General features: G+C 43.5%; 1 gene segment (V, D, J or C); it reads left to right on the top strand.

Moving 5' to 3' along the window:
* Window positions 1-13329, top strand: part of LOC101950827 (Ig kappa chain V-III region MOPC 63-like) — a 403290-nt gene extending 389961 nt beyond the window's left edge. Inside the window, 2 exon segments of the V gene segment in view lie at window positions 8672-8721; window positions 12734-13329. Coding sequence covers window positions 8672-8721; window positions 12734-13065 — 382 coding nt within the window.
* The last annotated feature ends 1244 nt before the right edge of the window (window positions 13330-14573 follow it).

Here is a 14573-nt window from a genome sequence, read left to right as displayed (position 1 = left end):
GAATATACTGCATATGAATATTGCAAGTGGAAATACGACAATATTTCCTGCAACAGGTTAGACAAATCCATTCTTCAGTTTTAAACACTAGAACCATAGCACACACCATCAGCTTTGCAGCGATATACCTAAGTGATGCATCCCTGCCATCCTGACCACCTATAATTGCTCCATTTCACTCTTTAGTTATACATGAAGTTTGTTGATCAACATTGGCCAGGTTAATTGAGTAATTTTGCTGGTTCATTTTATCTGGCCAAGGCTACAAGGTAAGTAAAAAAAATTAGACAATACATTTAAAAATTACAATCAAAATTGTGGCTTAATCCCACAACTATAACTTTATATATTATAGGTTTCAGAGTAGCAGCCGTGTTAGTCTGTATCTGCAAAAAGAACAGGAGTACTTGTGGCACCTTAGAGACTAACAAATTTATTATGTTAATACCGTCATGTGATTAAAGAAAGTAAGGAAATATCGTACCAAAATAAACTGGAGACATACATGACCAGACCCTCAGTTGGTGTAAATCAGGGTAGCTCCCTTGAAGTCAAAGTCGTTTACATTAGCTATGGATCTGGCCCATACAGTGTAATATTGTTGAAGTCGTTGGCTCATGTAATGGATTAAAATATATGGAGTGGATTTTTGTTTTGTTCTGTTTTTAAGATAATATTTGGAACATTTATAATGGTTCAGAACCGCCAGTGTGCATCACTTGGGTATAGAGACGCAAAGCAGATCGTGTGTTTTGGACACATGGTTTAAAAATGCACAATAGATTTGACTGTCAGAACATGCAGAACTGGCATTAATTGGATTACTATCTCCAATCGTCACAATCCTGTACTGTATACGGGCCTGAGGCTTAGCTCTCCCCCTGGTGACGAGCAGAATTCTCTGCAGTGCTTCTGGCCTTGAAATATGGGGAAGGCTTGAAACATTGGACATTAACAACTTAGTACAGGAAAAATATATTTATTTCAATGAATAAAAAAGTTCTGATAAGAAAACATACTAATGAATGTACAGCTTCAAACCAGACATTCATTACCCATGAAATATACAAACTGAGGCAATGCCAGTTAAAATAACTAAGCTTCCCCATTTATCACCATTTCTCAAAACAGAAACCTCAAATATCCCCGCCAGAAAAAGCCTTTGTAAATACAAGAAACACAGGACTTTTTCTGGCGAGAATACTTGAGGGTTGTTTTTTTTTTTTGTGGAGTGGTGACATATAAGGGAGGCTGAGTATTTTTATTGACTCATCTTGTAGAGATTTTTTGGTGACGATTTCATGGTTTAATGCTGTACATTCATTTAGAATATTTTTCTGATCAACACATTTTTACAAATCAAAATAAAATAGTCCTATATTGCTTGTTAATATGTTTCCAACTGTGACAGTCCCGTAAATGGAGCACTGCACAGCATCCTGATTACCACTAGAGGGAGTCATAACAAGCCTTATGCTGAATATTGTAGATGATGATAAATTAATTGCAACTGAGTATGTTCTGAGATGGTAGCAAATGAACTATTGCAGAGCGTCCTAATTGCCCCCAGAGGGAGGCATAACACAATGTACTGTATGTATTGTGACCATTACAGATGGTAAATACATTAGTAGTAACCGCTGCCTCGTGTATCATTTTGATGATCTGTTCACTAGATGTTTACTCACGGAGATTCCGTCTTTTATCAAATCATTTCCAGCTCGATAAGCAGAAACTGTATTCCTCTCACAGGCCACTGTTGTGATCTGTTTCTCATTGCCTCTCTGTAGCTTGGTTCAATAAGCCTGATCCGCAGCCCACTGGAGTCAATAGAAATCTTTTCAATTGCCTTCGAATCAGGTCTTGTCTATGGTGTTCACAAAAACCCCATCACTAAAGTTAGGCACTGGTTGTTTGAGCTTTTGGTTGGTAGCGAGTGTTAATTTTTACCCTGCTATTCCGTCATCCCATTATTTTAATGTGCTGATGCTTGCATCCTGCTGGGAGGGGGTTGGACCCATAGCTGAAAGGTAAAAGCTTTGCACATACATATTTTTAAGCTCCTTAAGGTCCTAAAATGCATATAAAGACAAAAGAAAGCAGCTCCTGCACCTGCCAAGAGCTGAAATCAGGGCTTTGCATTCCCCTGCAAAGACTTGAGGACATCACAACCATTCAGGGCCCCATGCTGTGTCCCTTGGGCCAGATCCATTCCTAGGTTCCCCCAAGGGAAGCCAGGCAGAAGGTGAGCCTGCCTGGGGTAGGAGCTCACTGGCACAAGCTGCCTGCAGCCCTTCTCTGTCAGTGGGCCCATACTCAACCAGTGTAGCCCTGAAGGTGGATGAATGTGAATGGGGAGTGGCCAGGCCACCCAGGAGATGGCCGGGTGGCTATGAAGCAGCAGCCGCAGTCCTACTCCCCTTGACAGAACCTTTGAGGGAACGGGATGCAGTACTGCCACCTGCCCTTCATCAGGGTGAACTCAGCTGGGAGCTCAGCTGCCCCCACCGGCACCAGAACTAGGGGGTCCAGGGGCCACGGCCCTCCCACTTTTTAACAAAAGAAACATAAGTGCAGAATTCATGTCCCCCGCAGATTTTTTCCCTCACAGAATAACAGATTCTGCCAGGGAGGCACCGCAACTACACCTTTCACCCACCAGGGGCTGCTATGGCACCAGAAGAGAGAGCAGCTGGCTCACTGCCAGAGCAGCCAGCCAGGGAGAGGGAGGGGGCACTTTGGCCTTGCCCCCCCCCCTTCTACAAAGGTTCTGGTGCCCTTGCCTGCAGAAGCAGTGGCATAGACTCAGTGCCCACATTATTAACCAAGCCCCTTGTGTGTAACTTCTGTGGAAGTCAAAGGGGGCCTCTCGCAAACAGAACCCCTCCATTGCAAAGCCAGAGCCTAAGGTTATCACCCCTCACTGTGTTGATATTAATTATCCCAGGCAGAGTAAAGACACCCTGATCCTTCTTCAATAAGAGATGACAGGCAGTGTCATGCTGATGGCTGACCATCGCTAGACAACTGGTACCCCCGGGTTGGAACTCATCACAGGGGCAGGGTGGAGGGAAAGATCTATGTGCTGAAAATGCTCTGGCAACCAAGAGATGTAGGGAAATGAGATGACTTACCTGAAATGCTGGTTCTGCGACTGTGCATACGCACAACCCATCCACGCTGTGGGGAACCGGCACCATACACATGGCTGGCAGGAGTTCCATAGCCTAGAGTCCACAACAGGGCAGGGCTGGCTTGCTCCTGCCAAGGTCCCTCAGGGCCCCTAATGCATCCAACTGTTGCTTCCTTTCTAGCAGCAAAAGCCCTGTGTGTGGAGAGGAGAGGAGGGGACATCTGGGTGTGGCTGCCAAGGGAGGAGGGGGCTGCCTGGTGTGAGGGACTGGCTGTATGCAAGGAAGACAGCGTGTGTTTCAGGGGGTACTGCCTGTGGGAGAGATGGCACTGCCTCTGGGTGTATGTGTGTGAGGTATCTTATGGGGGACTGCCTGTGTGTGAGGGGCTGACTGTATGTGAGGGGACATTGCCCATCTGTGAGGCTGACTGTATCTGGGGAAAGATTGCCTGTGTGTGAGGGGCTGACTGTATGTGAGGGGACATTGCCCATGTGTGAGGCTGACTGTATCTGGGGAAAGATTGCCTGTGTGAGAGGGGCTGACTGTATGTGAGGGAACACTACCTGCGTGTGAGGGGCTGACTCCATGTGAGGTGGCACTTGTGTGTACAGGGGGACAGCTTGTGTGTGAAGGGATTGACTGTATGCTTGTGTGAGTGTGAATCTGGAAGAGAGCTCTGTGTGTGAGCGAAAGGGTGTGCGGAAGAGAGAGAGCGATTTGTAGAGAAAGCAAGCTCATGTAAGATATAGGGGACTGGGAGGGGACGTGACTTTTGTGGGAAGTCAGGAGATCATGAGCAAGGGTTTTTTTTTGCAGGGGAGGGAGGAGAGTGTGTCTGTGGGGTATTGTCTATGCCATGTAGGATCCTGGGTGTGTGATTTGTGGGTGGGAGGCAGGAGAGTCTGTGGAGCTGGGAAGAGTACACAGAGGCTGCCTCTACACTATTAAATGTGGTGCCCACTTTTCAGTGTCCTGGAGGATGCTCTGGGACTCCCAATGGCGCAAGGACTAGTGGCATTTCAGAGGAAGGCTTTAGGACAAAGTGCTGACAATGTCTGAGTCCAGTCTACACTTGCCCTTGTGCTGGTGTAAGCAATGGGGCAACGTCACATTCCATTTGCTAGTGTAGACACGGCCCGAGAGTGAGAAAACGGAAGGCGGGATTAGTAAACGAAGCAAGAGGCTGACAATGTGGGTGAAGGAGGAAGAGAACACAACACATGGAGAGCAGAGGAGAAGGAGGCAAGGGAAGAGGGAACAGTTACACCCTCTATAAAAATAATAATGATGGAATATAGACTCTGATAAAGATGGAAGCAAAGACAACTGAGGTGAAAAGAAAGAAGCAGAAACGTGCAATGAAAAGAGACAACTGAAAACACAAACACAGGCAAGAAGGAAATGTTCAGAAAATGTATCTGACGGTCATACATTGACACCTAGCACCGGAGCATCTAGGCTCCTCCCAGAACGCTCAAAACAAAACATGTTCCAGTAGCCAAGGACCTGATCCAACGCCCATTGGAGTAAATGGGACAACTTCCCTTGACTTAAATGGGCTTTGAATCAGGCCCCAAATCCTACATATACTCGGGGTTGAGGGAGAAATTCCTCTGTGGTCAACCCCGGCCAGCCTGCCTCAGCCTCACGATTTTAATTGTCTTTCTCACACTGACCAAAATTCTCCCTCCTGGTCCTGCCCTCTTTTCACAGCTTTTAAGGCTGGGGGTTTCAAAAGGGAGTTAGAGGCCAAAATTCAATGGGATTTGGGCACCTAAACCCCATTGGGCTCCTTTGAAAATCCCACCCTAAAAGCAGCTGCCCTTCTCTCAAACGGGCCAGTGGAGAAGAGCTCTCGTCACTTGTTCCTCCAGTTCCTCATTTGCATTTTCAGATTCAGTTTCCACCGTAACAGTTTCAGGTTTAGAGTCCGTTTCTTCGCTAACCTGGTCCCTGTTTTCATCACCACCCCAGTGAAAAAGGGTAACAACTGTCTTTCTGAATATGTACAGAGCCACTGTCCATTTCAGCTCTGTGTCTAGTTTCAAATCCGTAATCTAATAACATCTGGCGGGTACGTCTCTCCATTGGCCTAAACCAGGTACAAGTCCCAACACTTTGATTGCAACATCTTTTCCCTGCTTTCTTCTTCCCCTGTGACTGTGAACCGACACTCTGCTGTTTAGGTGCTAGGATCCAGGCTCAGCGAGGTACTTAAGCACATGCCTAACTTGAAGGATGTGGATAGGCCCATTGAAGCCAACGGGACTATCCAGGCACACACACGTAAGGGCTTTTCTGAACGGTGGCCATATTGTGTGACAGACCAGAGTCTTTCTTAGGATATGTCTGCACTGCATCTGGGAGTTTAATTCCCAGCTCAGGCAGACGTACACGTGCTAGCTCTGCTGGAGCTGGCGCGCTAAAAATAGCAGTGTGGCCACAGCAGCACAGGCAGTGGCTTGAGCTAGCCACCTCAGTACAACCCTGCCCAAGATCCTAGCTTCATCCTCGGGTGGCGAGCCCACGCCACCGCCCAGGCCATTGCAGCCACACTGTTACTTTTCGCACGCTAGCTCAAGCAGAGTGAGCGTGGGGACATCTACCTGGTCACACCTGCCAGCGGCAGGGCAGAGATACCCTCGCTGACTGTGGCTCTCTCTTGTGATAGTGCCACATCATAAACCTGGTGCCAGCCCATGTTCATGACTTCTGTGAACAGCATCGTAAATGCCCCATCTTTCCCCTGCAGGGGAATCTGAAAACCAACCACTTTTCTTCCCGAGCTCTCATTCTTGCCTAGGAGGTCTGGTAGTTTCTGATGCAGACGTGAAGCACCAAGGTTAATATATTCTCCATCCTGATGCATCCCAGCATCTAGAAACACAGGCTGGAGCAGGGCAAGCTGAGTCTTGACATCTTTAGCCGCTAGCTAAGACCACCTAGAGCAGCAGGTTCTCACAGTGGGGGTAGGAGATGTAGCAGAGCTATCCCTAGGCACAAGGGAGTTGCGTTCAGCCACTTTGGAGATACCTAGGATGGTTTCAGTCCTTCACCATCTGGCCTGGGTTAGTACAGTCAGGGCTAACCTTTCTGAAGGTACTGCATAACTTTGAGCTGGGAGTGCCTTTTGGTTTTCAGCCTAGATAGAATGGTTTCAGGTATAAACAGGGGGGAAATTGGCGTCTTTGGAGGAAGTGGGTAGCCTTTATTTATTTTGTCCCCATGGGGATTAGAAGTTCTTCTAAAGAACCCTACAGCTCATCAGACTCATTCAAGAAATAAGAGTTATTCTCCCCAACAACCCCATTATCCCAGGTGTCTTATTCAGACTGCAGAACAGACCTGGCTGTTGGATGCCTCAACAGCAGGAGAGTAGGTAGGCTGCATGGAGATCATTGCCACAGAAGGCCCCAGTGATAATGATGTGACAGCTGGTGCTGTGGATGTGATGAAGGAACTGATAACTGGCATGCAGCCAGGTCCCCCAAACACAATCTCACCTCAACATCTCTCTGAGCTGTAGGTAAACGCCACCTAATTTGGTAGTGTTTGAGCACCAGCTGAGTTCACTCTCAATACTACTCAGCTAAATCATGCTAGATCAGCATTCTATGCACCATGGCAACTTTCTGTCATCCCTTAGAAAGTTCCCAGCTGCAGTGTTTTGCTCCTCCACAAACTGCATATGTCCTTTTCTATGCAAGAATTTCTAGGCCCTGCATCCTTCCTTGGCCTGGTACAGAAAATATCCAGCAAGTTCCATGCTAACACTGGTGGTATGACTCCATTGATCTCAATGAAGTAACTCCTAATTTATACCTACATAAGGGAGAGCAGAATCAAGTCCATTGCCCATTTGTTTGTGCAAGTATTTTGTCAATGTATGGTTTGCTGTATGTGAAATAAGCTTTGCAGCTCATGCAAAATCTGGGTGGGATGCTCGATACCACATCTACATTTTCTGGACTTGGACGTGAACCAAAATCCTGCATCTGAACATCCTGAACTTTGGAAAAGTTTGAATCAGGATCCAAACTTTGCACTTGGACCCAGGTCTAATAGTTTCAGCATTTATGCTCTCAAGGTAATACAGCATGTGACTAGGGTTACAATATGTGTCAATGCGGATGTGGGAACAGAGGGACGGGAGAGAAGATAGCATGTATTGATCTGATCTTAATTCTATCTAACTTCTTGACTGTTTATAGATAATGAAACCAAGGTCACTCGACCTAGCACTGAATTCTCAGTTTTGCACAATGGAAAAAAAACATTTTTATAGGGGAAATGAGCTTTAGCAAGTGAACCGAATGCCCCTTCCCCTTCTGCTGTCAGGTTTTTGTACGGCGAGGCAATAGGAACTGATCACTGTGGTGGACGTTCGGTAAAGGAACCAAGGTAGAAATAAAACGTAAGTACCTTGAAATGATTCTGTTTTCGCTGTCTATTCTGTCTTTAAATTTGTATTCATTAACACTGTCGAATTATAATGTGAATATCTGTTGGTGTTGGAAATTGCAGGTAAAGGATGGTTTTCAGGGCAGATGTAGTTCAACTGTAATAGAAAAGAGATTAATTTGAAGAAAGTAGGACTTTGCTTTTCATTCCAGACCAGTGAAATTCAGTAAATGTTACATGTCTGGTAGTGGTCAAAAATATTGTTGGCCAGACCCTCAGCTGACGTTAATCAGTGCAGTATTCCCCATTCTCAAACATCGGCGTTATGCCGATTTACACTAACAAAGGCTCTGGCCCCATATTTCTAAAACATACTGTACCACTGATGCAGCTAATGGCCTAGGTTAGGAGGAACTGAGGTTTTTGTAGAGGGAACAGGTAGCAAGGAAGCACTGTGGTACACTTTCGGCAAAGGGACCCGGGTAGAGATCAAACGTAAGTACATTTTTCTCAATGCTCTTCAGTTTTCTTTGTCACATTTGTGCATTTTCATGTTTTGGGGGGTTTTTTTGCATTGGGGTAATTGGTGATATGAGAATGCTAAGAGACTTACCGGGAGATGAGACTGGTAAAGTGTATAAAATAAACGTATCCTCGAGGAAAGAAAACACCTCTACCTCCTTAGGTGGAATTTTAGAGCTAAATTGTTACATATTGCATGAGATAGCCAACCCACTGTGGGCTCACTTAGCTACACAGTAAATAGGTTTCTGTAGGAGAGGAAGTTGATAGGCAATCACTGTGAGTCACTTTTGGCAAAGGGACCAAGTTGGAGATAAAACGTAAGTGCATTTTTTACTCTCTTTCAATTCTCTTTGTCCAGTTTGCCTATTTTCACAATTTTTTTGGCGGGGAGGTGTCTGCAATTTGTGAAATATGAGTGCCGACAGAATTGCTCTCACCATAGAATTGTAAAGTGTATGAAATAACCCTGTCTTTGAGGACAGAAAATTCCTTCATCTCCAAAGATGAAATTTCGGCTAAATTGTTATATTTTACATAAATTGACCCACTTAAAGTTGACAGCCCATTTAGTTGCACAGTAAAAAGGTTTTTGTAGAGGGGGAAGTTCACAGGCATTCACTGTGGTTCACTTTCGGGAAGGGGACCAAGTTGGAGATAAAACGTAAGTGCATTTTTTACTCTCTTTCAATTCTCTTTGTCCAGTTTGCCTATTTTCACAATTTTTTTGGCAGAGGGGATGTCTGCAATTTGTGAAATATGAGTGCCGACAGAATTGCTCTCACCATAGAATTGTAAAGTTTATGAAATAACCCTGTCTTTGAGGACAGAAAATTCCTTCACCTCCACAGATGAAATTTGGGCTAAATTGTTATATTTTACATAAATTGACCCACTTACAGTTGACAGCCCATTTAGTTGCACAGTAAAAAGGTTTTTGTAGAGGGGGAAGTTCACAGGCATTCACTGTGGTTCACTTTCGGGAAGGGGACCAAGTTGGAGATAAAACGTAAGTGCATTTTTGAACTCTCTTCAGATTTTCTATGTCCAATTTGTCCATATTCACAATTTTTGTCTGTAATTCGTGAAATGGGATCGCTGACAAAATTACTGGGGCTGTAGATATGTGAAGTATTTATATAAAATATACCTGTCCTCAAGAGTGGAAAATACTTCCACCTCCCTAGATGGAATTTGGGCTAAACTGCTCGTTTTTACGTAAATTAACCTACTTACAATGGAGAGCCCATTTAGTTGTGCAATAAAAAGGTTTCTGTAAAAGAGGAAGGTTATAGACAATCACTGTGGCTCACCTTTGGCAAAGGGACCAAGTTGGAGATAAAACGTAAGTGCATTTTATTTGTGATCAATCCCCTTTGTTTTTGCTTGATTTAATGCACAAATGTAGAAAAATGCTGTTTTTTCTCTCTGTCCCTTTCTTTGCTGTCTCACCCCATTCCCAGTCGTTAGTTGTCAAATCCTTACGTTTAATTGCAAGGATTAAAAATCAACTGGGAATGTTTAAAGAAAAGGCTAATTTTATTTCCAAACAAGAATATGATGGCTGAATTGTAGGCTAGTGACAGTGTTGGTCCTGGGTCTTCATCTGAGGATATCAACACTGTTAGTAAAAATTCAGCCATCCTCTTGTCTATAGATTTTAAGTGGAAAAATCCCAAAGTTTCATAACAAAGGTCATGATCCAGCAGCCACTGAAGTCACTAGAAATACTCCCATTGACTTCAGTAGGACTTGGATCAAACCATATACAAGTGTTTTTGTTTTAATTGAGAATTTTGGCAGTACATCTCATTAAGAGAAACTGGAAATTGTCTCTCAAATAATGTAAGCGGTGTGCCCAGATACCACAGTGATCAACATACTGATGACTGATTAAACAGATTAGATTGGACTAGATTGATAAAATAGATTAGACTGATGATAACAAGAAAAGTCCAGTTTTAGAAAAAAATAGTTTAAGAAATGAAGAGAAAATACTAAAAACCTACCTAAAGAGCAGACAAACATTCCTGTTAAAATAATACTTAACCTGCACAAAATAAGTTAATTGGAAGCCAGCAGCACAAATGTGGAGGAAAATGTAAAATAAGTTGTAGTTATTAATTGCTAGCTGTAATCGATAAGATTTAAGTTAGCTGCATCTAGTCATTGTTAGCTGTATATCTATCCAATGCATCTCATCATTGTTTTAAAGAATTTAATTTTAAGTCCTACAAAAATAATTTTGACATTTGTCATATCGACTATAGTAATGTATTTATGAAAGCAGATGCAACAGCAGTGTACGGTATATTTTTATTTTGCACTAGGAAAAAATTTGATAACTCTTCTAAAAATATTCTGATGATAGAAAAATGCAATTGATTCATATATTTTAAGTTTTTGTTTTATTGATTAGCTTACAAAAGATTTTTTAGCTTTGGCACAATGCTCTACTCATATATATTTTGAATTTTAACAAATATAGTGATGAGGCCATTGTGGAGGACAATCCAATTAAATGATTTTTTTTCTTTTCTTTTTTTCTCTTTTCCAATTACTGTTTTTCACAAACAAGTCCAAAATACTTTAAAAAATTGTTTGGGGCTACATATCGTTTGTAGTATAATATATAAAATGTGTTGTTATTTCAGATGTTTTACAGAGGCTATCAAATGTATGGTATCTATCTGTCCATAGATATAGATATAGATATAGATATAGATATAGATATAGATATAGATGGCATGATTCTTCTCTCAGACTGGTGTAAATCAGGTGTGACTCCACTGAACTCAGAAGTGCTCTCACTCCACCGCTGAAGTTAGTGGAGCTATGAAGTTATACCACTTTAACACTGGTTTAAATGAAAGGAGAATCAGGTCTATTATCTTGTACAGTTCATTTGATAAGATAAATGTAAAAACATATGAGTATTTTTCTGGAATCCCAAGATATTTTAAAAGTCTGGGCTCCAATTTTGTTCGATTCAGTGCTTAGACGTTATTATTTTAGTTTGTACAGTAGCAAAGCAGGAGACTGAGTGAACTGAATGATTTTGACTTGGTTTTCCAAGATGTGATCTATGTTCTGTTTTCTTCAGATCTTTACAAAATTAGTACTTGATCCTGCAGTCTTTGCTCAGACAAAACTGCCATTGAAATCAGGGGGAGTATTATCTGGGGAAGGATTGCAAGATTGGGTCCTAGTTTTCAAGAGTCTGAATATTGACATACGGGGAGAGATTTTACTCAGTTACATCAGATTTACATCTGTCACCGAGATCAGAATCTGGCCCATTTAGTGATTATGTGACACAAAGTGAGATACACAAACACTCACTCCAAGTTGCTATGCTAAAGGTCGCCACAGTCTTAACTTCATGTCTTTCTCTAGCTGCACACTGACTTTTTTTAATAACAGATCTTGAGTTTTTAGTTCTAGTCGTATATGACGGTTGCAGTAGGATAAATATTAATAATACTCTGTGGGTCTGGAGCCTGATTCTCTTCTTATTGCCACCTGCATATAATGGGTCCACTCTACTGAAGTGAATGGAGTCATGCAGGTGACTGGTGTGAGAGGAGAATCAGGTTTCTGATTTGAAAAGTACTGAGCACCTGTATCTCCCATTGACTTTAAGTGGAGGGATGTGTGCTCAGCACTTCTGAAAAACAGGCGCTAAGGAATTAGATGGCTCAGGGGATTGAGAGAGAGATCTGGAGTGAAATCCTGGCTCCTGTAGAGTCAATGGGAAAACTAATATGAACTTCAATGGGGCCCAGATTTCACCCCTGGACCCTTTCCCCTCTAGGTCACAGCTTCCAGTGGAGAGGGGGGTTCATGTTGTCATGTACATGGCATCAGTTAGCATCCTGGTTGGCAATCTCAGCAGAGAGACCCAGGGTTGAGTGGGAAGTACCTTTTCACCCTCTGCAAGCCTTCCTCTAGCTCAGGATTGAGGGATATAGGCATGGTGGTGGGACGCTTGCACTGCTACTGGTACATGAGCTGTATCTTGTCTGTCGATAAACAGGACTTTAACCTCCAGAGCTGTCACACTGGCATCTTTCCCTGGTATCTCTTGGGTGAGGCCATTTTCCAGGGCATTGCATGTCTCTTACACTAATATCAAAGGCTCTCGCATCACTCAGGGCCAGGTTGTGCAGCCCTTCCTCACATGGGGAAGCACTTCCGCACACAAGTAGTGCCAAGGTGGTAAGCAAAATGAAACCGGGTATGATGGGGCAGATTCTCAGCGGGTGTCAATCCGAAGAGCCCATTAGAGTCCATGGAGCTGTGTTGATTTACACCTGCAGAGGACCTGGCCCTGTGTTTTCTTAAACCTGAATTGATATCCTATATGGTCTATGTACACCAACTCCCTCTGTATTCTGACCTGCTGTGTCACTTAACCGCTCTGTGCCTCAGTTTTCCCATCAATAAAATGGGGATAATGATGATACTTCCCTACCTACCAAGAGTATTTGGAGGATGAATTAGTTAATGGGCCAAATCCAGCTTGCCTCAATCACACATGGATGAACTACTCACATAAGTAAGGCAAGAATGATTTGGCCTGATAGTTGTGTACGGCTACATCCATGCTCGGTGTTACTATGTACTCCTAGGTCAGTTGTCATTAACACCGTTTTCTGTGCTCTCCTTTTTTGCAGGTAGAGAAAATGCCAAGCCTTCGGTGTTCATCTTTCACCCATCAGCCGACCAGCTGTCTGGGGGATCAGCCACCTTGGTGTGCCTGGTGAATGGCTTCTACCCAAGTGCCTTGACTGTGGACTGGAAAGTGGATAACGTCGACACCAAGCCTGGTGTCCTCACCAGCACGAAGCAGCAAGATACTTCTGACAGCACGTACAGCCTGAGCAGCACCCTGACGCTTACGAAAGATGAGTACAACTCACACAACGACTATAGCTGCGTGGTGAAGCATGAAACCGTGCCGAGCACTATTGTCAAGAGTTTCAAGAGATCGGATTGTTCGCAGTAGGAGGCTCCCAGGGAAAGATCCCTGCCTCCTCTTTGCAGCCTTTCTTATGCTTTGTTTATGTCACTATCAGTCTTATTCATTTTTTTTTCCTCCCAAAATATGATGACAGAGATCTTCCAGGTCTCACCTCCTGCCTTCCCCCTTGCTAACAGTCCTGGATAACCAGGCCCTGCCTGATTTTACCCTGCTGCCCAATGAGGTTTCCTGCTTTTATCATGTTTCAACTTCAAAAATGAATAAATAAATGAAATGAATGAAACCGCATCTGTTCTCTCCCGTGTTTTTAATGTGACGATTGAAATAAAGTGAACTCAGATGGAGTAAATTAATGGAGTACTATGCAATTTACTGTGGGCAGTGGGAGGGAGGATGAGCTCTTAAAAGAAGGTCCTATCTTCCCTGGAGGGACACTAATATCCCATAGCACTTTTCAAATAAGACTCAGGGTATCCATGGTCAATTTATCCCCTCCCCTTCCAGCATGCCAGTGTGCAGAATGCTACTGCCCTACCACCCCAGAAGTACTACAGGTAATTAGTGTGTCCATCCTGCAACTTTTATCCATTGACGTCAGTGGAACTACTCACATGAGTAAGGACTGCAGGACTGGTGAACTAATCTGGGATCCATCAGGATACAAGGAGTATATGATATTATTATCTCAGCGGCATTACAGCACCCTGCTGTCTATGAGTCACACAACCATGGTCCATGTGCCACCAGATCTGACCACATACTCTGTGCTACATATAAAGGGCCTGATTCTGACCCCAATCACACCAGTATAAATCAGGAACGAGTCCACTGAAGTTAATGGGAGTTGAGGATGTCTCCACAGCTCTGAAAATCAGGTCTCTTTACACAAAGGCTTAAACACGGATTTGAGTGCCTACGTTTCAGCCTCCAGAGTTGAACATTATTCTTGATTTCTAAAAACAAAATCCATTTTACACAAGTGCAATGAAAAAATGTCACTTCGTTATTGTGAAATGTGCCACGTGATTAACCCCTTTAGGTGAAAAATGGCACTTTAAAATGGTACTGCTCACATTTAGCTACGAATTAATCATAAGGCTCACATGCTGCTCTATCCTCTGCAGCAATTCACGCTAGGTCAAATTCACCCTAGGGCTTCAGCAGTCCATAGACCTTTTGCTGGCCTTCTGCACAGCCGTGAATTGCATCCATGGAGAGCATTGCTAGCTACTGCTATGGGTCCAGCTATACAATCATCCACTCTGCTCACTGATGCTGTGCCGTCTTTCCCATCTATTTGAAAAAACAATAACCCAAACCCTACTTTTAAACTCAGACTTTTTGAGACTCTTTATGTCTTTAAACCCCCAACAAGCTGTCACCAATGTTCTCAGAAGACAGGCTGAGCTAGGCTGGGATTTTCAAAGGAGTTTAAGGAGCTTAGGTGCCCAAATCCCACTGAACTTCAATAAGCACCGAACTCCCATAGGCTTCCTCAAAAGGCCCAGCCCTAGTTGTTGAAGCGCCGCATT

Source organism: Chrysemys picta, chromosome 5, assembly GCF_011386835.1.
Source record: "Chrysemys picta bellii isolate R12L10 chromosome 5, ASM1138683v2, whole genome shotgun sequence".
Taxonomy (NCBI): Eukaryota; Metazoa; Chordata; order Testudines; family Emydidae; genus Chrysemys; species Chrysemys picta.
This window is presented reverse-complemented; position numbering and strand designations above follow the sequence as displayed.